Source organism: Stigmatopora argus, chromosome 22 (genome assembly GCF_051989625.1).
Source record: "Stigmatopora argus isolate UIUO_Sarg chromosome 22, RoL_Sarg_1.0, whole genome shotgun sequence".
NCBI classification, from domain to species: domain Eukaryota; kingdom Metazoa; phylum Chordata; class Actinopteri; order Syngnathiformes; family Syngnathidae; genus Stigmatopora; species Stigmatopora argus.
This window is the reverse complement of record NC_135408.1, coordinates 8,027,534-8,050,675: the sequence shown is the minus strand read 5'-3', so window position 1 is coordinate 8,050,675 and position 23,142 is coordinate 8,027,534. Positions and strand designations below refer to the sequence as shown.

General features: G+C 40.8%; 5 protein-coding genes across 10 annotated transcripts; 3 read left to right on the top strand and 2 right to left on the bottom strand.

Moving 5' to 3' along the window:
• Nucleotides 1-2,405, top strand: fgl1b (fibrinogen like 1B). The gene is made up of 9 exons (XM_077591695.1): nt 1-585; nt 656-721; nt 796-1,018; nt 1,111-1,270; nt 1,334-1,431; nt 1,507-1,595; nt 1,669-1,794; nt 1,871-1,935; nt 2,032-2,405. The coding sequence occupies exons 1-9, from the start codon at nt 580-582 to the stop codon at nt 2,210-2,212; spliced, it is 1,014 nt and encodes a 337-aa protein (XP_077447821.1). The 5' UTR covers nt 1-579; the 3' UTR covers nt 2,213-2,405.
• On the bottom strand, nt 1,658-8,003 carry thsd1 (thrombospondin, type I, domain containing 1). 4 transcript variants are annotated; one of them, XM_077591686.1, is made up of 9 exons: nt 7,880-8,003; nt 6,938-7,051; nt 5,990-6,378; nt 5,264-5,924; nt 4,627-4,788; nt 4,193-4,556; nt 3,671-4,091; nt 3,401-3,518; nt 1,658-3,334 (listed from the first exon to the last, which is right to left on the bottom strand). In XM_077591686.1, the coding sequence occupies exons 2-9, from the start codon at nt 6,987-6,989 to the stop codon at nt 2,904-2,906; spliced, it is 2,598 nt and encodes an 865-aa protein (XP_077447812.1). In that variant the 5' UTR covers nt 6,990-7,051; nt 7,880-8,003; the 3' UTR covers nt 1,658-2,903. The 4 variants fall into 4 exon arrangements, with proteins under 4 accessions (XP_077447812.1, XP_077447810.1, XP_077447813.1 ...); XM_077591684.1 differs by having other exon boundaries at nt 1,658-3,518; XM_077591687.1 differs by having other exon boundaries at nt 1,658-3,518; nt 5,348-5,924.
• A 681-nt stretch (nt 8,004-8,684) lies between these two features.
• On the bottom strand, nt 8,685-12,020 carry vps36 (vacuolar protein sorting 36 homolog). Its single transcript, XM_077591729.1, has 14 exons — nt 11,829-12,020; nt 11,647-11,715; nt 11,473-11,543; nt 11,266-11,380; nt 11,115-11,198; nt 10,640-10,726; nt 10,488-10,520; nt 10,314-10,391; nt 10,108-10,242; nt 9,959-10,024; nt 9,809-9,873; nt 9,236-9,320; nt 9,042-9,118; nt 8,685-8,922 (listed from the first exon to the last, which is right to left on the bottom strand). The coding sequence occupies exons 1-14, from the start codon at nt 11,922-11,924 to the stop codon at nt 8,841-8,843; spliced, it is 1,143 nt and encodes a 380-aa protein (XP_077447855.1). The 5' UTR covers nt 11,925-12,020; the 3' UTR covers nt 8,685-8,840.
• Nucleotides 12,021-12,218: 198 nt separating this feature from the next.
• On the top strand, nt 12,219-19,031 carry proser1 (proline and serine rich 1). Of its 3 annotated transcripts, XM_077591727.1 has the most exons (13): nt 12,219-12,703; nt 12,789-12,854; nt 12,931-12,999; nt 13,137-13,231; nt 13,338-13,431; nt 13,523-13,633; nt 14,140-14,241; nt 14,362-14,440; nt 14,616-14,708; nt 15,776-16,261; nt 16,880-17,120; nt 17,930-18,074; nt 18,261-19,031. In XM_077591727.1, exons 1-13 carry the CDS (start codon nt 12,659-12,661, stop codon nt 18,381-18,383), a joined length of 1,749 nt encoding a protein of 582 aa, XP_077447853.1. In that variant the 5' UTR covers nt 12,219-12,658; the 3' UTR covers nt 18,384-19,031. The 3 variants fall into 3 exon arrangements, with proteins under 3 accessions (XP_077447853.1, XP_077447851.1, XP_077447852.1); XM_077591725.1 differs by having other exon boundaries at nt 15,776-17,120; XM_077591726.1 differs by lacking the exon at nt 14,616-14,708 and having other exon boundaries at nt 15,776-17,120.
• A 255-nt stretch (nt 19,032-19,286) lies between these two features.
• stoml3b (stomatin (EPB72)-like 3b) lies at nt 19,287-22,861 on the top strand. Its single transcript, XM_077591730.1, has 7 exons — nt 19,287-19,439; nt 20,939-21,042; nt 21,123-21,195; nt 21,272-21,354; nt 21,426-21,629; nt 21,701-21,835; nt 21,916-22,861. Exons 1-7 carry the CDS (start codon nt 19,376-19,378, stop codon nt 22,102-22,104), a joined length of 852 nt encoding a protein of 283 aa, XP_077447856.1. The 5' UTR covers nt 19,287-19,375; the 3' UTR covers nt 22,105-22,861.
• Nucleotides 22,862-23,142: the final 281 nt, after the last annotated feature.

Sequence of the window (23,142 nt, the reverse complement as noted above, 5' to 3'; positions counted from 1 at the left end):
TTCACTCACATCTGGTTTTCATTACAATCCAGAAATAGAGAAATAAAATAAAATAAACATATTTCTTTGACTTATTACTATGATTTTTATTTTATGATTGGCAAATTCCTTTTTTTATTATTTGATTATATAGCCAGGTTGCCATACAAACTTTACCTAGTAACAAGAGGGGTGGTAGTTCAGACAGGAATGCGATGATAATGAAATATGAAATTCATATTTATACTTGGCCAAAAGTGATTATTCATTTGCATTGTTGAAAATTTCAAGTGTTGGCAAAGGGTGGATGATCCTTTTTATTGGCGTTCTCATTTTTTTGGCTGCAATTCAGATGGATAGACGTCCGAATCATTCTGATTGGGAATAACCAAAGCTAAAATATAATAATAATAATACTCATGGAATGAAAACAATGACATCAGCTACTTTTCCCGAAACTGAAATACTTGAAAAAGGGGGCGCGTAAGGTTAAGCTTTGGCAAGGTGGTTCCTCTAATGTGAACCATGCAGAACCAAGCCAACCCCTTTTGAAATCATACAACAAACACAAAGCTTCAGTAGAACAAAAGGAACACTGAAATGGAGGTACACATTTATCAAGCTTGAAAATCTCCTATTTTTTAAATACACTTTTGATTGTCTTTTATCATTTCAGACTTTCCCCGTGTTTATCCTGTTCATCCTGGTTTTCCCAACGGAGACCTCGTCAAACCAGCTCTCGGTAAGTAACCCACCGTATCTTGTGGTTTGATGGATGGAGTTTTGATCATGTTGTTAAAAAAATGACATGCAAAGGGATGCAGTCCAGATGTCGCAGCTCTCAAACGCAGCATACGGAAACTGGAAAACAGACTCCTAATCGGGGCTTGGCAGGTGGAACACTTGCAGAGGCACAAATTCTTCCGTCCGATTCGGACGCCGACGAGCTCCAAAAACGGCAGCGAGACGTCGGGAAGCTCCAACACGACCCTCGTGAAGCCTCTTCCACCAGCAGGAAGCCTGATTGTCCACGACAGAGGTTACGAGGCCCTTTTAAGACGATCAATTATATTGATTTGTCCGTGAAACAACTACTAGGAGTATTTATTCCATCTCAATGTAACTTTATAGATTGTTCTGAGCTGTTTGACCGAATAAGACCACCTAGTGGGTTTTACCGTATCAGGCCTAAAATCCACCAGGAGCCATTTTTGGTCTACTGCGACATGGACGATGGAGGAGGCTGGACGGTGTTCCAGAAACGGCGACATGGAAAAGTTGACTTTGACAGGTGTTACAATAATTAATATTACATTTAAACAATTTGTTAAAAAGGGTGCATGTCTTTTCATAGAGACTGGGTGGATTATAAGGATGGCTTTGGTGACTTTAAACTGTGGAATGATGAGTTTTGGCTGGGAAACGAACACATCTATGCCCTGCTTTCGGAAGGTAAGCTAGAACTGAGTGGAAAATGATATGAAATATGTATTTGCATGTCAAAAATGTGTTTATTTGTGTATCAAGGTAAGAATTTGGTGAAGATAGACCTAATGGACTGGGCCGGGGAGAGAAATCATGCATATTATGAGAAGTTCCGCATCACAAATGAAACTGTATGTACCACAGTTGTACTGTACTTTTTTTCTTTTTTAGGTTGTAGAAGAAGTATTTTTTTTTATACTATAGGATCGCTATCGCCTGAAGTACAGTCTTTACAGTGGGAAAGCTGGGGATGCTCTTGCAGGTGGAGGTGGCATGGTGGAACAGTGGTCTGCGGGCCTTAATGGCATGCAATTCAGCACTAAGGATCAGGTTTGTAGTCCACCTCTGCTGCTTTGGATTTAAAATCAGCCCCGGAGATGTGTGGTCATTGTTGTATCATCCACAGGACAATGACCGTTACCTTCAGGGTAGCTGTGCCCAGGAGAACAATGCAGGTTGGTGGTACAACAGGTAGGACTTGAGGAACTCCTTTTATTTTGGGGGAAAAAAGTGTGATTTATTTTGGTTCAAAAAATGCTGAAAGTGCTTTTTCCTTTCTGCCAAAAGATGCCACATGGCCAATCTGAATGGGAAGTTCTACCGCAAAGGGGAATACAAAGGCCAATATGACAATGGTGTGGTGTGGGGCACATGGAGGGGGCTTTGGTACTCCCTGAGGCACACCACCATGAAGGTGCGCCCACTGCTTTTCTTGGATGCCATGGGCAGCGGTGACGGGGAAGGTTAACTAAACATCGATACCAATACTGAGTAATCAGATCAGGACATCATTACTATAAAGTATATTATATTTCATTATCTTTGAATAAGGACTCTTGAATTTCTGATATTAAAACAGCATAACACGAATGGAAGCTAAGCAGTCTATACCAGATATGAATATATGTAATGTAACTCATAAATAAAACATTGTACATCAACGATTTATAGCAGGTTTATCTTGAGGAAAAATGTTTTCTTTTGGAAAAGAGGCAACAATTTCTCAAACGCGCACATACTAACATACAAAGTAGAAATAAAAAAAACTGAACAAAACATTTTGTCAAATGCCACAAAACATGCCCCTTTATTTACAATGTAAAAAGTTATTTGACACAATTGCACTCAAACTTTATTAATATAATTGTTTTAAATTTGATCCTTCATAATAAGAAACAAAAGCAATAAGTGAAAAAGGCTATTATGTACTGTATTTATGCCTCCCACACCCTAAATGTATTGCAAATTCTGTCATTGTATCAGACCCTGTATTAGTGCTATCACATTCTATATATAATATTGTGCTGTCAGAGACCAAAGAAATAAGAAAAAAAATTGGGGCATCAATAAAGACTTGACAAATACTCTAGCTCAAACCTCATACGTAAATATATTGGTGACTATATGGCAATATATTGGTGACATGGCATTTTTGTTATTCAGCTCTCTTCTTCTGCGTATGTTGGCGAAAAGTCCAGAATTTTTCGTTCCGCTTCGCTCAGGGTGTAAGTAAAGCTTTTGTTCCCAACATAGCATCCAGAACCAGGACGCAAGCGGCCATCGTCTTTGCTGCGATACGATGGTGGCACACTGAAGGTGGCGCTACGCTGACGTACTTTGTCGTTCGAGCAAGCCTGAGCTTCCTTTAATTTCCGTGCCAGCATGTTCCTCTGGATAGGCGATGGACCACGGCGGTTCCAGTTTTGCTCGGCCCGTTCTACACTCAGATTCGGCCCGTATTGAATGTCAGGACTCGTGAGCGGACCGCCGATCCCCGAGATTCCCTTCTGAGCAGTGCTTCCAAGATCGCAGTTCACCAGTTTTTCCACGATACCATAGTGGTCCTCATGGTTCTGTGAGGTGTTGGTTCCTGCGTGTTTCACTTCATTACTATGAGATAGAATGGAATTTGCTATCCTCTGGCCGCTACTCTGACCTTTAGAATGGCATAACTTTGGGGTGTCGTGCTCTGGAATGGAATAGGAGTTAAATGAAGGCCTCTCTCTCCTCTCTTTGATCCAAGAGTTTCCTTCAGGAAGCGTCCGACAACCCACCTAAACAAAAATAATAATTTGAAGTGTTTCCCGAAGAAACAGCGATAGAGGGAAGGACAGGAAAGATAGGAAAATTGACATTTTAATTTATATGCTGCTGTTGGCGTCAAAGTTTTCAAAAAAACATAGATACATAGATCTGAAGACTTCACCTGAGTCATACTCCTGTCTCGGAAGTGTCCTGAAGATAGAAGCGGAGGCTTCGTGTCTGAAAAACTGGCAGTTCGGCGGAAATTTGGATTGTTGTGGTCCGTGTTTCCCATGGGTCTCGCTGTGACATCCGCTATGCCGCTCCTCTTAACCATCTCCACCCAATCAGCAGTGCGGTCGCGCCACTTGGAGCCAGAAACTTGAGGGGCCGAGACAAGGTCCACTCTGGAACTCAGTCGGTTTGCCGACGGAAGCTCCGAAAGGGAGATCGTGATTGGCGTGGGGTCATGGGGGTCATTTCTTGAAATTTGGTTTTCGATGGAGGTATCATGAACCGGGCTGGAGGAAACGTGGTACAACTGCGTGTCTTCTTTTAAGCCCTTCTTCTTCATTTCTTTTAACTGCTGTTGAGCTAATCGATACCTGCGGATACAAATTTGACACTTGGAAAAAAACCTGGGTGGTCTACTGATTCACAAGTACCTCAAAGTTAACATGTTTTTAAATGTGGTTCCAACACGTACCCAAAAATGGGAGGCAGCACCTTTTGACCAGTGGGAGACAACCTTCCTGGATCCTCTGATAGTGGCAATACCATCGTCTGAGGAAGAGGCGGACCCAAAAAAGGGATCTGACCGGGCCTTTGAAGGCTGTTGCCGCAAATGGAGGCCTCGGCGGAGAGTTTGCGCCCGCCGGGGGAATGAGCGGACCCTCTACGGATGGAGCTGCACTGAGGGGTGCGGTAGAGCTTCCTCCAGACCGTAATCACCACGGTGGCAAGGATAACGGCTAGGCAGATGGAAATCCCGGCAAATGCTGCCATGTTGCCATCGAGGGGGGAAAATCCCGCGAGTATCGGAGGAAGGGATGGAGAAGGTGCCGGCAACGCTGAGGGGTAGAAAGGATGGTGGTTATTTTAACTGGATTTTTAGCTTACTGGGGCAAACCTGACACAAACCTGAGCAGTCTTCTAGGGAGCAAAGTGACTGTTTCTTCTTCATTCCAGTGCATTGCTTTCCTTCCCCCCCAGAGGGCAATAAACAGTCGCGTGCACGTTCCCTGATGCCCTCGCCACAGCTCGCACTGCAGACGCTCCACTGTTTCCAGGGCCCCCACGATTCTTGGAGGTGGGCAATTAAAGCATATATTAAAAAGTGAAATATTATACTGGTATTTCAGAGTCCCACTATCACGAGTTCTTACAATAAGTATTTAAATGGCAAAATCTTAAATTTACAGTATATATTTTTTTAATTGACTAAGACTCACACAGAAAAATAACGAATGAAATTAAGCAATAAAAAATGTTTTGTAACGGTTTGTTACAATTTAAATGGAAAACAGTAGTCGTGGTGAAAATGAAAGTGGGCGAAAATGGCATGACACTGGAGAGAGGCAGAATCACCACAACACAGCACAAGGGAGTGAGAAAGATGCTCACCGCTTGGTCGTACAGAAATAAATTAAAGGCTTTGCGGTTTATTTTACAAGGAAGAGAACAACTGGTAGTGACTCAGTAAAGTCCAACCTATTGAAATGACTAAATTACCCCTTGAGGTGATAGTGGGACTCTAAATTAAAAAAAAGAGTCTTACCTTCACTCCTGTGTACCACCAGGCATGTCTGAGCCGGGCTAGGCGAGCGACTGTAGTTAAAGAAAAATCGGAAGCAGTACTTACTCCTTCCCGGGTAAAAAACAGAGCAGTTGAATTCCGTTTCGTTCTCTCCTTGAGTGAGCCAGTTAAAGGCCAAAGGAGGAGATGGCGGCTCCTCTTCCCCGAAGCCCATCGCCGTTGTTCCCCCTGCTCCTGCCCCGGAGGAGATGGCGACCCTTCTTCCAACAACGCTATCCTTATACAACAATACTTTCCCATCAATGTGAGCGCACGGTGGGCTGATGAGCTTCACGGTCACAGTCTCTTCGCACCCGCTTCTGTAGGTATTGGCGCGTTCCACTTGGAGCTTATAGGGGAAGATGTTGGACAGGTAGAGACGAACGGAACTTTTTAACTCTTGCGCTGAATGGAGAGAACGGAGTGACACTTGGATGAAGTCTTTTTCCGTGAAAGGGAATGCACAGGGAAGCGTGACGGTCTGGGAGCGCAGTGGTCGGATTGGAAGTTGAGTGCGGGCTTGCACCTTGTTGATGCCTTTTCGCCCAATTTGGTTGTACTGCATGAAACTGACTTCAAGGAGGAGAGCAGGGTCCAGGATGCCGGAGCAAGCCCGGAAGTGTTCGTTGGTGGAAATTCCGATCTGGAGAGAGGAGAAGAAATGGAATGTATTAAATGATTGCATCCTGACTTTATGTGTTGACTTGCCTGGAAAGCTCCCGAGTGGTTTCCGACCCTCTCCACGGCGATGTGAAAGGTGGGCCACTGCACCCGCAGTTCTGAACTCCACCACCAAGTGGTACTCTCCGAACGCCTTGTCCCATTGAAGGTCTGCTCCTCATTGGTGCTGGTTTGCGTGAGCAGGAAGCGGAAAGTTCCAGCATACAGGAAACAGGTGCAGCTGAACTCCGCCCGACCGGCAGAATTGTTGTTGGGCAGGGTCCTGGTCAGCAGGGTTGCGTTTGTGTCCATGTCGATCAGGGAGAGGCTAAGTTGGCCGATCAGACTGCTGTTGGGATTTGAGATGAAGTCCACGAACACACTGGCGTTGCTAAGGGCGACGTGGAAGGAGGGCCAGATGTTGAGCCCTCCCAAAGCTTGTTGAGCATCAAGCAGACATCATGTCAGTGAGCAAATTGAAATGCAAAAGGGGCAAAATATTAGAACGTCCTCTTAGTATAGTGCAATAAACAGTACTGTTTCTGTTTTGAACTCACATTTAACACCATTACATAATGAATATTAGATAGTGTTTCATGTTGAGAATAATGATACAACTGCTATTATTTCATTCTCCAAACAGTTAATCGTTATGTTTCATTGAACTGTTCAAATGGATTGGATGTTTGTCTCTGTTTAAGTGATTTGTTTTTAGGAACAACCTCCTTCAAACGTTAATAGGATGCTTTTAGAGAAGACTGTGCTCCCAAATTCAATCAAAACAAAACAATGATGCATAGTCTGTTGTACTCTATTTAAGGGGAGAAATCAAATTTACGAGCTCTTCAGTATAGATACACATGGCTATAATTTAAGAGTGTCATATAGTTTTGTAGTGTATTGTTAAAACCACTGTAAAGTCTATGTTTAGGACATTTCACGTGGTGATGTTTATGGACACTAACACTTCTGGTATTGATGTACAGTCCCACTTACCATATCCAATGAGCCCCAGCAACAGCGAGAGCAGTGAGACAGCTTGTGTCATTCCTATGTCCTGTTCTTCACCCTACACCTCATGGCTATTGATCTTCTATCATCATTGACCTCCTAAAATGACAAATGAAGTAAAAATAATGGCGTACCAGCACGAAAATTAAGCAGCACATTTTACGTGAAAATTAAAAGTACACAGAAGGAAGAAAATGTCAATTACAATTCTATTCCTATGTGTGAAGAGAAATCTACTAGCCAATCCATTCAGCTGTTACATTTTATGTTGACTGTACATATCTGAATTTTAATTCATTTACATAAGACATTTTGGTAAAGACAGTCCATTTGCTTCCTGAAAATGATACAAAATAAAGTCAAAAGCTTGATCATATAGAGCCCTAAGTATTTTTCTAAAATCCATATGAATTCAAAATGTAACTGAATATAAATGTAAATATGCAAGCAATTTTAATGGTGCATATGTATGAACATGAATTATATTCAGATGGAGGCAGAGACTGTATAACTTAATACCAAGTGGGTTCTTTTGTCATTTTTTTGCTCTTCCAATATATTTGACCGCATTTATGATGAGGTTGCCTATTGTCTTTTTTGTTGATTCGCTTTTAAATAAAACCATATGTCTTTTAACACCAAATACAGAACGTTTATGAACAGTATGTTTGCAAATGCACAAAACTTTCACGCATTCCCCGAATTAATAATTATTATTCGTCTTTAATCTGCAATCGCGTCCCGTGACAGTAGTTAATAGAAACAGAATTTAAGTTTAACTCAAGTTTAGCGTCGTTTTGTTAGTTTAAGTCCGTTTAAGCCACCTCTGATTCAACTTGAGAGTTGTTGTTTTGTTCATAAATAATAGCATATTCGCGTCAATAAAAGCAAAGCATGACAAAATGTACATTGAAATTTTGTACTCACGCGTCCAGAATGATTCGGATTTTCCCATGTTTTTGATCCATTTCAATTTGAAATCATGAAGAAAAACGGTGCATTGTGTGGGTCTCTCTCTACAGTTGACTCGAATGAGTGAGACATGGATCAGCTCACGTGCCTATTGTTTTCATGGGAACTTCTTATTGTTCACTAAAACCGTCACGTCCCTAAAAATTCAAGCCAAATCATTTTTCCCCCCAGAAAACAAAAAAACAAACCATCTGACTTTATTATTACATTAGTTGTCATTGTGGATCCTATTGTTTTCACTAATGCTAAAAATATGCCCAGCTCATGGGTTATTTGAACAACACAATATAAATAAATCATCAAAATGTATTGTTTGAAACGTCACAAGCAAATGAGCTAAATATCTAGAAATTCCATGTTTTTTTCTTGTTAAACATTTTAACTTCCACCACAAAAATACTTGGTTTACCAAGCCATTATGATGGTAACATCAAAACATTTAATTAATGTAAAACATGTATACTTGTAATATCTACCATTATCTAGATTGAAAGAAGCATAATTCAAATGTCTGTTAACTTTTCATGCATTTGCTTAGATATCCTATTTTTTGCACATAAAAGTCAATAAGTTTCAAATGTACCCTATACATGTACTAATTTGATTTATACCTATTTATCATAACCCGATCTTTCTTCATTTTAGCTCCCATTTAAAGCAATTAGTTTCCAGCATGCTTTGATTTGCCTCTGCAGAAATATTTCAAAAGCTTTTTCTTACAGAAAATGACGCACAGTAGTAAATACACTGTTTGTAAAAGTTGTGCAGGGGGTATTTATTTACACCAGTAATTCAGTTCACACATTAATTCATAAAGCATGACACACAACATCTTTCATGATATGATGGAGTGAGTCCCTCTAAGAAAAAAAAGTTCTGATACATTTTCATCTAAAATAGGCGTGGTGGAAAGACGTCAAAAGCGGTTTGGGTAGAACCTCAAACCCTCAACCGAGTCGTCGCGACACAGGTGTCCCATCTTCTCAGCCAGTAGCAAACTGCAATATGAGAGAATAGAGACCCACAAAATGTGATAAAACAAACTATTAGCATTGAATTGAATCAACTTTCCTGATATGTTGATGTAGTTCTGTAGTACTATATAAATAACACTTACCGCTCCTTAGACAAAAGCACAGAGAGACCCAAAAGTTTAGCAAACTCCTCTGCCGTGAGAGACCCTTTTTCTGTCACCTGATAAGGAAAAGCAAAAATGGTACAGATTTTTCCCCCATTATTTTCAAGTAAGAACCAGATTATCTCAGAGGGTAGAATAGAAGCCAACTGTATGTTTGGAACTGTGCCGCTCACATTGTCTAAAGCTGAGGCGATCATTTCCTCTTCGCTGTGAGATTGCAATTGGACCACCATCACGCCACTGTCGAATACACGTAGCCTGCATGAGGTAGAAGTGTGTCACATATTAGAATCAATTTATAATATTTGGTCATTCTCTTTTTTTCTTTCCTCCTCCTTTTCTGACACTTAAGTGAAGGTCCAGTACATAAGACTAACAGGGACCGATTAGTGCAAAATGCCAGGAAGTGGTCAACGTGTTCAAAAACAGGAAGCCTGACAGGAAAATGCTGGCTGGTTCTTCTGTATAGGTCAAATGTGGGTGACTGGAAGATCACGTTTTTTTGTAATGTTTTTGTGCAAAAAAAAAAAGCCAGGGAAGGTAAACATCTTAAATGCCTAATTTTTAAACCAAAATCAGAAAATTCAACAGGCTTGTCTTTTAGGGCTTTAAACTGGAAGGCCACCCACAACATATAAAGACACAAAAAGAAACATAATTTTGTCATTTGAATACTTCATTTTGCACTTCTAATATTAACAAATGCCAATGATACAACAGCGAGCTACCGCAGAAAAAAAACTCACCTCAAGGGGAGCTTCAAAGACTCAAACATCTTGCAAGCATTTAATAAATCTTCTGGGGATAAAAGCTGCAAAAAGCAGATAAACCAATCACTGACTCTGAATGTCCCAAGCAAAATTCATGGACTATTTTTGTTTCAGTGATAAAATTACCTCCATGCCTCGAGCCCGGTTGACCAGACAGTACACCTCAGTCAGGGCCATCATGCCTCCGCGTTCCTGAGAATGCAGCAAACGGGCGTATGATTAAACAAATAAGGACTTGAGTGAGATTACGGTTTTAAGTGCTATCTAATGCTAACCTCCAGAGGGGCCTGGAGCATATCTCCCAATTGTTTAGCCAGCTGCATGTGGTAATGTGTGCCTGAGCCATGGGTTTCCCTGGTGACGGGGTTAGCGATACCCATGCTCAGCAGGTAAGACTTAAAGCGGATGGTCTTTAAGGAAGAAACAGTCATAGCATCATTGTTTCAATGTTATACGTAGAAGCGTCTAACGTGGTTATCACCTCATCCTCTGTGATGTCCCCTTGCTTGTCTTTTATTTTGTTGGCTATAGATTTGGACAGCTCTACCATCTCTTTAGCCTGTTTGAAGGAGAACACACAAACACTCAGTAAAATCTACAACCTTGTTTATATTCCATAAACAGGTAAATGCAATGCAAATGTAGTATTATTTACCTTTACCATCAGCTTACTGAGATCCTCAAAGGCCTAAATAAAGAGAAAATGAATAAGCAGAAGATTGCATGAGTGCAATGAATAATGTTTTAGTTGGCCTCCTTATTCACATAAAAAACTATCAATTGCTTTTGCCACAGATTTTACGACACCTCTGAGATGTGTTTGTCCGTTTCTTTCCTTCTCTCTTCTATCTTTCGTTCAATTCCAACAATCCCGACTGCGCGTGTCCTTCCTGTCTGCAAGAACACAATGAAAAGGGACATTAACATTCTTAGGGTAAAGAAACCGAGAGAACAGGAAACAGGTTTCCTAAACCTGTCTCTTGTAAGGTTAAATTCATACTAGTAAATGCATGAACATAGTTAAATTTAATACCATATGAGAACATTGAAAAAATATGTAATTACCATTATAACAATGAAATGTGTATGGAGGATTACTTTTTTCATTCATTCGTTTTCTGACTCGCTTATCAACAATTGAAGACTCAGTTTATGAATCGGGATTGGAGGCAACACTGCCGTCTTGTGGTAGTCTTTTGAATTGATGGTTGAGTTGTCACTAGCTGGCTGACTTTTCAATGCAAACCTAAATCTCTGCCGTCCTCTCTATATTTTTTCTAACCTGTGTTCCTGTTGGAATGGATTGAGAAGGTGGGGGGTTCTCCCACCTTTTCTGTGTCATCTCCTCATTTAGTCTCCTAAAAAACTGAAGATGAAAAAGTCAACAGAGCAGTTTAAAGGGGGCATGCAAAGCAAAACTGTCTGGGTTTTACCTCAATCTGTCCATGTTCTTTAAAAGAGAGCTTGATGTAAGAAAACTTGCTGAGTTGGTAGGGTCCTTGCTCTTTGGTAGGAGATACTGGATGCAAATGTATAACAATTTTTGCACTAGAACACACGAGTACAAAATATATAGTTGTGAATTAAAAAAATCACTTCTACTAAAAATGAAACATACTAATATAGTAAGTGATAATGACCTCTTTCCTATTCCTGCAGCCTGCTCCTCAAAAAATATAATCTGTGACAATGGCATTGAAATGCAGCATTCCTATGAAAAATAACAGATGTTCAGAGTCCCCTTGGCAAGCAATTTTGTGAAAGTTGAGTAGGTTTTGTTTACATCAGTAGAATTAAATTCATGGCTGCCTTACATGATTTTTCCCGTCCCTCCATATCAAACGATGAGTGCTCAGCAAAGCTACTCCAACATCCAATTTAGCCTACATCAGTGGAAGAAATATACTTTATGAGAATACAACACATCTTAAGATATATTGTTGTTCAGTTTAGTTTGTGCATGCATGACTGATCGCCTCATTACAGAAAACACTACCTTGTCGTCGCCATCATATAATCTGACCCCTCGTTGTTGTATAACTAAAGTCTCGTTCATATCCAAAAGACCGTTAGACCACGAAAAGCGATCCATATTTTTGAGGCGTGAGGATCACAACAATACTGAGTAAAAATCACTAGAGCTCCTCATTTTATGTTTACTTCCTGCTTGTACAATTTCTACAAATGCCCGACACTGCCTGTCAACAACAACAACAAAATCTACAATTTTAAAACGTTTAACAAAAAGGTATTACATTTAATTTAATACATAAAAATAAAAACTGTATATACATATGGATTTGTTGTTAGGAATTTTCTTTTCTTTCTTTAAAAAAATATAAATCTAAGCGGCATTCTATCGTGCTACCTCAAAGAGGTCCTCGAACGTGTTGACGTGCCTCGCCAGATGTCACTTCGTTAGCATCAGAGCTAGCGTTTCCCTGCGGTTTTGTTGATTTTATTGTTTTTATCCTATTGTTTTAATATTTTGTCGTATCTGTTTTAAAAGAAATCAAACAAATCGGACGTTTAAAAACATTTCCCTAAATGAATAACGTATTTTTTTCAGATCATGCACTGAAAGGGGGCAGTTAAAATGAGTAGCTTGTTGTTCAGGATGTAATGCAGGCAGATTGTGGCTTTTCTCTTTTGCGGGGAGTCAATCGTTCCAAAAGGAAGAAAGTTGTATTAAATGATTAAATATTAAATCCTGGGAAATATGATCGGTTGTAGTTGCATGACAGCATCGTTTGGCTTCACTCGCTTTAGATCATCATAAATAATCCACTTTGATTGAAGTACAGTTTTTTTTAAATAAATATCACCATGGACAAGAAATCGTTTAATATCGTGTTGGATGAAATAAAGAAGGTAAAGTGCCAAGTTACACATTGTGATGAACTGGAACATCGGATTATGTGGAAGCTTTCTGATTGCGCCCATGTGTATTATTTAGTGTGTTTTGACTGATCAACGGATTCGGGCAATTGAGCAGGTTCATGGATACTTCTCAAGCGAACAGGTAATTGCCTTTTTATTTATTTTTTAACAAAAAATATGCATATAATGAAGTTTTAATATGTCTTAAACATCTGCAGGTCATGGACATTCTGAAATATTTCTCATGGGCAGACCCTCAAATTAAAGCAGTAAAAGCTCTGCAGCATGTAAGTACATGATGACTTGTTACAGTTTTATATAAAATATCCAAAACCTAGTTACAATTCTTCATTTGGAACGCTGTATAGATTCTATTCTTGCATTTTGTTCTTTGCCATGTTTGATGTATGAATTCCTCTTCTAGAAAATGGTCGCAATCCCCACCACTAAAGTTGCCAACATTCTCAATTGCTTCACCTTTTCAAAGGACAGACTTATTGTCTTGGAGCTGATCGCTTTGTGAGTGCACTCGCTAACTAATCCCTTTTCTTATTAGCAAGATCATCCTGTTTAGATCAAGCAGGCGTAAAATTGCCTAAAATGTTCCATTGTCATTCCTACGCAGGAACATTGCAGATGCCCAAAATTTCCGCCCCGTGGAAGATTTGTTTCGCATACACTTGTCGGAGAAGAAGCGTGCTCGTAGGATCCTGGAGCAGGTATGAGAATGAAATTTTTATTTTTTATTTTTTTAGTGTTGCTCCTATCTGGAAAAACACATCAAATATGCTGCATATTTTTTCTCATGAGGTGTGCAAGGTTGGTTGCAAGGCTCCTGTTGCTATGATTTCATCCTGCGGTATGATACCTGGAAATCCATATCCAAAAGGCAGACCCAGTCTGGTTACTGGCACTTTCCCAGTAAGTACTATGAAGTTTGGACTGTACAGTGATTTTTTTCCACTTTTCTGAACACCTGTCATTTTGATCGTTTATGTACTACAACAAACACTATTGGATTCCTAAAAAGTCATGACGTTATACAAATTGTTATCAAAAAATGAAATTTAATGGTGTGGAAATGCCCAAATTCAGTATTTTATTAAGAATTGAACTTTTTATTTATTTAGATTTGTTGACACACAATTTAAAATAAACATATTTTTCAATTTAAAAAATGGTTTCTCAGTTCAAACCTTTGCTTTGTTATCTATGTTCGATTTGTAATAAAATATTGAAATTTAGTTTTCCTTTACGATTTGTAATTTCCCAACTTTTATGAAGCTGGTTTATGCAGGACCTAAAATTACAGTACCGTGCTTCTGTTATGTCTCTTTCTGCTGATTCCACCCAACCATTTTAAGTCAACATCATCTTTGGTAAAGGTTTTAACCTGATCACTGAATATGTAGCACTTTTGATCACAGGGCCTCCCTCCTGCAAGGAAAGAAGGAGACAAGAAAGATGACACTTCTACCAATATGGAAGGCAAAGGGATAGCTACTCGAATAATCGGACCTTCCAAACCTGTGAGTCCTTGTTATAACGGTATAGCATCATGCAATAATAAAATTAAGTGCTGCCAAATAAGTAGAACTGATTGTCACTAATTAGATCAGCCCGATAAAGGAATATTTTCTTTCTTGCAGTTCCCTTCAAGCTACAACCCTAATCGTCCGGTGCCTTATCCCATACCTCCGTGCAGACCCCATGCTACCATTGCTCCAAGTAAGAAGCGACACAATAAGATAGCCCCTTTAAAAACCACAAAAAAAGGTTCCCGGACAGTCGAGTGGTGGAGATGGTCAGATAGTTTTCGATTGCGGCGGTCGCATCTGCAAAAGTGGTACAGTGTGTGTGTGTGAGCGCGTGCTCATTGACAATATTTGCAACTGCTACACAGGTGCGTACAACAACGCAGGCCTTGTATCTATGGGAGGGGTCATAATGACCAGTGTGCCCCCTCCTCCCTACAACGCTGCCTACAAAGTAGCAGGTATGGTTCAACAGAGAAGCCTGCAAGCGCGTGAGCAAGTAGAAATCTATTGACGCTCACTGCCTGAGAAGCTGGCATGATTGCTTATTTTTGCTTCTGCAGCTTTAATGCCCTATCAGGTGCACAATATGCTTTTTAATTTATTTTTATTATTTTTAACTTTTAGGGGCACTTGAATGACCAGAAAATGGCAACTCCTGGTTACAATTTAAGCATGTCGAGTTCTCCAGTTTAATTTATAACTGTCTCGAATGGACAGAGTTAACTGCAGTCGAATATGACACCATTACAAAGTACAGCCTGAATTGTTGTGACAAGAAGTGATATTCACTCAACAGGTATTAGGTCATTTTAGCGACACAAATGATACAACAGTTTAGAGTGATCAGGATCATATACAGTAGACTTTTGATTGAAACTTTCACTTAGGTTTGACTCTGCACAGACTGGAAGAATGGTAATAATACTAAGCGTATTAGAGGAAATATGTTAACTAGTACATTAATGTGCTGTGTTTTTTGGTCAGTCAATGTGGAAACTCATTTTATCTTTTGGTTGCTTATGGTGCAAATAGCTTCAGACTAATGATGTTTGGGCTCTTTCTGGATTCTTGCTTGCAGCACATGAGGGGTCTTTTAACTCACAATGCTTTTTTATTTACTTGAAATCCATATCCCTGGGCCTTTGGGGAGGGAGGGCATTTGAATGTAACCCACAATTAAGATGTCTATTTCCAGTCAAATTCTTCCTTGTCAAACCCTAATATTTATTTGCCAAAGGCACTCTGATGCTAAGACCCCCCAAAGGTAAGATCATATTGCTTTAAAGTTGCACGTGCAGAATTCTTCCTATTTTACCTTGTGCTATTTTCTCTTATACTTTATGTATTGGCCTATATCTATATATGACGGTGAAACCTTTACATAGGAGTTTAATTGTCATCTTTACCAAGCTTGCCACGTAAACTCCAAATTAAGTAAAGGTATCACTGTTTTTTTTTAAAGTGCAGTCATGGCATGTGGCGACAGAATGAGAACAGAATCATCTTGCTATCTTTTCATCATTAGGCTACGCCAAACCTGGCAATCCTCTGAACACGACACCAGGAGTCAAGAGCGGGCCGCTGCACATTCCTCACGGCTCCACGCCGTCCACCCCCGTCCCAGCGCAGGCTTCCCCTTCTCAGCCTCCTCCCACGACTCTCATCACTCCTGTTTTTCCCGGCATGGTGCCCTCTCAAAACTCTCCGTCGCCCGGTCCGTCTGTCATCAAATCAGGTCCGCAGACCCCGGCGGGCCGCACTACACCGACCTCATCTTCTGTCATTAAAGCCCACACACCCTCGGGGACCCCTTGCGGCACTCCCGGCCCCGGCAGCTTCTCCCCTTCCCCTTTCAATTGCCATTCCCGACCGGGAACCCCCGGCACCCCCCGCGGCGGCCACGACGTCATGCCTCAGATGATCTCGGCAGGCTCAACTCCGCAAAGGTCTTTCGCCCCATCGACTGACAACCCTTTCCAAAGCTCGCACCCGCAAGCGGGTAACCACTCAGGTTCGGTGATCCGCAGCTACACTCCCTCTGAAATGTCATCCAACCCCCCCGGGTCCTCCGCCCCGGCGATTCCCACTTGTTCCACACCGGCTCCTGGTCCAGGGCCCAGCCCCAAACCCTCCCCCGTCCACTCTTCCCAACTTTCCATGGGCCCGCCTGGGCATCTTCAGCACGAGCAGCACCGTGTAGCTGGCAACAGACAGATCGGCGGTAGCGGCAGTGGGAATAACAGCCCCGTGCCCTCCGCTTTCAAGGGGGCATCTCGCTCCGGCACGCCCTCGCTTAGCCCTCTGGTGTCACCTGGATCAGCCCAGGCCGCGCTGGCTCGCTCTCTGGGGCTCTCGCACCACCCGGGCTCTCCTCAAGTCTCCCTCGCCAGTCCCGTGGCCATCAGTGGCCTTCAAGCTTTGTCCGGCAGCCCGGGACCCCCCCACTACCCGGGCTTGTCTCCTTTTCCTGCTCTTTCGACCTCCCTCCCTCCGACTTCCAACTCCCCATCGGGCGGCATCTCAAATCCTTCCCCGACTTCCATTTACCCGGGGCTGGCTGCCAATGCCGCACCCGGCGCAGCCTCGCCTTTCGGGCTAGGCCTCACCTCTGCTCCCTCTATATTCCCAGGCCTCCCGCCTGGTCCGAGCCCCACCGGGTTCCCAGGCTTGGGAGTCTCGGGGGGGCACGGCGCAGGGAGCCCAGTCTTGCCGTCATTCATGGGATTAGCGGGAGCCGCGCCGTCCTCTGCGGCGTCGGTGGCACCTGCGCAGGCGGCCGCGGTAGCAGCGGCGCAGGCGGCCGGCATCCCAGCGTCGTCGCCGGTCTTACCTGGTTTTGCATCTGCCTTCAGCTCCAACTTCCAGCCTGGGTAGGTTGCAAAAACTTTCTAATGTGGTGATTTTTTTTTAACCAACTGAAAAGGGACACTGAGGACTAAAGGTGGCCAAAACTCTTGACTTAGTTCTCAGAGAACAATTCTAAAGTTTGAACTCTGAGACAAAAGTCAGAATTCGGACTTGGACATTTTTTCTTCAGTGGCCCTAATCTTCTTCCATATTAACTAATATATTCATCATCAGGGGTGCTCAAAATGACCTAATTATCTTAATTTATAGGCTGTTGATTTTCTAAAAATCATGTCTATTATGGATGTTTTCTAGTAGCAGTCTAATTTAAATCCACAACAAGGATGAAAAGCCCCACATGATTGGACCTGTATCATTGTACTGCACCTTTTGAAATTTGTCAAAAGCACAAAAACCTGGTGTTTGAATAGGGGTGTGGGTGTGTAGACTTGTTTTATAACCACTGTATCTCAAGAAGAGCCTTATCTTCTACACAGTGGACTCTGCCCTAGATAGAGTATGTGGACTTTGACTAGAGAAAATCCTCCAACTATGATGACGTGTTTCATATTTGTAATAAATTCAAGCCACACCCTGAACTTGACATGTGACGGAGCAGACTCGTACAGACATTTTATAGGACAGTTTGAGACCATTTTTTTGAAACTTTTTCCACCATTATGACATGAGAATGAAATATTTTGAGATGATGCTGATGTTAAAAAAAAAACTAAACACACAGCAAGATAAAGTTCTAAAACACAAGCACACGTGTGATGCTACTACTACTAATAATAATGTAATAATAATTTTGGTTGATTTTTAATTCCAGGTTGAACAGTAGCCTCCAGGCTCCAGCAACCAACGCTTTCCCAGGCCTGCTGTCCTTTCCTGGGGTCCCGGCCTTCTCTCCCGCCGCCTCCCCTGCCGCTCTCAGTGGCCTCCACAATCCAGTGTTGCAGCCTGCCTTGCTGCAGGTAGGCACACTGCTTCACACTACTCACAAATGTATCTGTATCTTGCAAAAATTGGGATGTGAATATGAACCACATCAAACCCATGCATTGTATTTTGGTCCGGACCAATGAAAGCAAACTATGACCTTTCCTGGTGTGAATACGCCCTTTAGTTTGATCCAAGTTTTTTTTCTTCAAATTTTCCAGGCTCCTACATCAACTTTGGAGGGCTTACCTCCTCAGCCCAGCTCCTTCTCCAACTACCCCGCAGGACCGGGAAATCCCTTCCCCCTTCAGCCTGGCTTGCACCCCCAGTTGGGTTGGCAGTGATATATGCCATTCATTTTGAGTGAGAACATGCTAACACTCCTTTCAGTGGCCTGTTAGGAACTTTTCTTTTTCATCCATCAACCGAAGATAGAAGAATGTGAAATGAATTGAGGAAAAGATGCTGCGTGCATTTTTAATAGTGAACAGATGCAATTATCAAGTTGTTTTTTTTAAGTAGACTATCAGTAATTTACATGTTAGTGTTGTTCTATTGCCACTTTTAACAGTATGAATTAAGTGAAAATGGTCTAAAAATGAATGCTGCCTGTAATGAAATGACTTAATACTGACAACTGATTTCCTATTCCTAAAAAACATGGCAGATTTATTACATATTTTCTTTCCAGCTATTGAGTTGTTACACACTTGTCATTACTGTGAGAGAAACAGTCGTACATTGATACCGCAACGTAGTTTTTAATGCAAAGTTTTTTAACTGTTATGCCCCTTGATTGACATTTTAATCCTTACTGTTTGAGCGTTGTTTTTTTGTTACATTGTATTGTTTTCAGTGATTTTTAATTAGTTTCCATATTTTAGCTGATAAGCCACCAGGTGCTGTGTGTCATGCCATGTTACAAGTGGGCCAAGACTACAATGAAATATAGGTGGACTACGTAAATAAATGGGGACACTAAGGAAAAGAAATGGTTTCATTTGATTACATGGATGTATTACAAAGATGAATGTGACCTGTGTTGAGAAAGTTTTCCATGGAAACTTGAAATTCCAGTCACATTTACTGATAGCTGGTTTATTTTTTTACAGGTTTTAGTCAGAGTTTGCGCAAACGGAGGAAAGCTATAAACCTATCGTGAAATCCTATACATCATCCTTTGTTGATAATCAACAAGTAACCACGCCTACACACCTTTCTACTTCAGCTGTACAATATCATACTGCAGCTTTAAAAGGTCCCAGATGACTTCCTGCTGATTAGTAACACTTCATACGCTTACTCAAGCGATTTTCACTTCACTTTTTCCTCGCACATGGAAATGGAGGACCAAATGGAAAGTCAGAAGCGGTCCGGCATCAGCAAAGAGACCTTAATATGTAAGTTTAACCATCTTTTTTCATCCATTTCATGGTAAACTGCTGTCGATAAGCAAGCATGCCCACTTCCTAGTAATCATTTAGAACAAACAATGTTCACAAGAGCAACTTGTTCTGTATTTGAATACCAACCTGTGCAAGTAGAGTTAGATAGCCGAGGGTGTTGTAGTGCTTCATTGTCATAGAGACCCTTAGATAATGTCTCCCTGAAGCATGTGATCCTGTTTGTGCGTTTATATCCACAGAGCATTTACATCACACTGCTATTTTTCTTTATGACAGATAGAAATATTGTCATAACATTTGAGATGAGTGCGATTCAAGTGTTTCCTTTTAAATCAGATGCCATCTAGTGTAGTTCTTATATTTACACAGTTATATTGAATTAGGTGTGTTAGATTATGCCTGGAAATACAATATTGCAAATGTATACAGCTATAATGTGTGAATTCTTCCATGTATGACTATAATGTTTTTGTGTGTGAAATTTACTATTCACTTATAAAGAGTTCCATAAAATAATATGAATAATAATAAAACCAATATATTAGAAAAATGTAAAAAAAAATATAAATACATTACAGTTAAATGATTTCTATATACAGGGGTGTAACTTATGTATGATACAGTACACTATGATAGCACTCATAATTTATTTTGCCATTGTACGTAAAATGATTTGCGATCCTATACAGCGACAATATTTGTGAACTAGTGATAATCATTATAATTTTTACTACATCCACGTACGCGAAACAGAATGTGAACTAGAATGTGAGATCTTCCTTGTGAATATGGGAAATCATGTGACTGAATCAGTTGCGCTATGCATGACAATGTCATTTTTACACGATAGTAAAATTCCTTTTTTGTTCAACTACAAGGAAGCATCAAATCATGTGGTTTGAGAAGAAAAAAAACTGAACAATGATAATTGTCTGATTCAAAATCAAAAGAACATGACTTCCAAAGTTCAATTCTAATCTGCTTTTATCCCTATTTATCCATGTAATTGCCATTACACGTAAAGCTACTAATATTGAAAAATATGTCTCCATCATCTTAAAACATTTTTGTTTCAAGGATTATTCAAATATTTGTAAATTGAATGACAGTGGAAACTATGACGCATGTTGGAAAAACAAACTCTTCCCCGGCTTACTTGTTTTTTTCTCTTTTTTTAATGAGGAAAGTAGAGATGATAAAGCCAGAGTCAACATTTTATTATTTGCATTTTCTTTGTATTGAATTTTTTTTGCAAACGAAGGAGGAGCGGAATCACAATGCATTTTCCAATGGATATATGAGACTACCACAAACTAATTATTCATTCAGTCATCTGCACTGTTTATCCTCACAAGGGCTGCTGAACCCAAACAGCCTAAAATCATTGTCAGCCAATCACGAATAATTATTTTTGTATTATTGGTAATATAAGATCATTGTAGTTTTCCACTGTTTGTTTTAAAACTAAAATCATGTCTTGTCTGTTCCTGCAGCTGAGCGGACCGGGTCTTTGGGATGCTTTGGGTGGGTTATAGTTATAATAGTTGGCATCTTCACAATAGTCCTCTTCCCCTTCACCATTTGGTTCTGTTTGAAGGTGGGTGCAAAAAAAAAAAATCCAGTCTCATTTCCTTTTTGATTGTGGTTTTAACCTCATGCACGACATGTTTTTTGCAGATAGTTCAGGAGTATGAGCGTGCGGTCATCTTCAGACTGGGCCGCATCACAGACAGGAAAGCAAAAGGACCTGGTAGGAAAGATCAGTGAAACCATAAACATTATTCTATCTTACTGACAGAAAATCTTTTTTCATGGGCCATCTGCAGGAATTTTCTTCATTCTACCCTGCACGGATTCATTTGTGAAAGTAGATCTGCGAACTGTTTCTTTTGACATCCCTCCGCAAGAGGTAACTTTAGTACAATGCTGCAAAACCGTATCACACGGAAGAGGCCAAGTCAGACTTTTTTTTGCCTCTAGATTCTGACAAAGGACTCCGTGACAGTGAGCGTGGACGGTGTGGTGTACTTCCGCGTCAACGACCCTATCGCTTCCGTGGCTAATGTGGCTAATTCTGACTTCGCCACCCGCCTGCTCGCCCAGACCACCCTCAGAAATGTCTTAGGGACCAAGAACCTAGCGGAGGTCCTGTCTGACCGTGAGGGCATCGCCCATAGCATGCAGGTATGGATAAATATCCTGATACGTAAAGAAACATAAAAAAACATCCAAATACTCATTTTGTGCTCTTTCAGACAAACCTGGATGAAGCTACAGACAACTGGGGTATTAAAGTGGAGCGTGTGGAAATTAAAGATGTGAAGCTCCCTCATCAACTGCAGAGAGCAATGGCTGCTGAAGCGGAGGCTGCACGGGAGGCCAGAGCCAAGGTGAAACGGCGGAAGACAGAATAGGCTTTATTGTGTGATTCTAAGAATGTAAACAACTGCTCAACCTCTGACTACTGCAGGTGATAGCCGCTGAGGGTGAGATGAATGCATCCCGCGCCCTGAAGGAGGCCTCGCTGGTCATCGCCGAGTCCCCGTCAGCTCTGCAGCTGCGTTACCTGCAGACTCTCAACACCATTGCTGCAGAGAAGAACTCCACCATCATCTTCCCCCTGCCCATGGATATGATTTCTCACTTTATGCGCAAATAGTGGCTTTTGGTAGGTTGCTGATGTTGCTCTGCAACTGATACAATGTAGTTTTTCAATGGCATTGAATGTTTGTTTAAATGACTGGCTCCATCTAGTGTTCAAACTGAGATGTTTAAAAGAATGGAGGTGGAATTCAATCTTTTTTTGTGGGCCAAATTAAAACTGGGCTGAATTTGATTCTTTCTATTTTTAAAATGTTATTATAATATTTTTTACTGAACAATACAAAAGTAAAAAAGAAACACAAATCAAACAGTTTACATAACATAAATAGGAACATCAGATACAATATGTCACTACAAGTATTTCATTTGAAAGAGACACAGGTAAAAGAAATAAATAATTTTAGATAAAGATGATTGAATGAAAGCTGCTTGATGGTGCAGAGGTCTCAAAACCGGTCCTCGAGGACCGCTCTGGGTGCAGGTTTTTGTTCCAACCGATCCAACACAAACAGTTTATCCAATGAGGTTTCTGCTCAACAAAGAAGCACCTGACTGCAATCCACTGATTGCACTTCTAGGATACCAGATTGGTGGAAGGGTTTCCTCTTTCAGGTTGGAATGAAAACCCACACCCACTGTGGTTCTTTCTGGAATAGTTTGGGGACCACTGGTGTAGAGGTTCACCCACCTGACACTGTAAAACAAATAAGTTACATTTTTAATTTCACCAAAATAACATTTATTGTGAACCTCCCTAAAACATGCCAGTTATTCCCTTACTCTGTTTGAAATAAATCATTTAAAAGCACCAAGCTGCGCCTCACTTCATTTGTTATTATCTTGAACATTCTAAATAGCTATCATTTTTTATTTAGAATGATTGTCTTACGTGTTTGTTAGTAGTTCATTTCTTACTTAGATCCACTATATATATGTGTATTTATTTATTTAAATAAATAAATAATGTTCTAAGGTACGGATTTCGCTTTTAAAAAAAAAATTGATAATCGTTCATTAATTCTAACAATCCACAGGGGGTGGTGTTTATTACAAAATATAATTATTTAAATGTCTTTTGTTATTTTTGTGCATT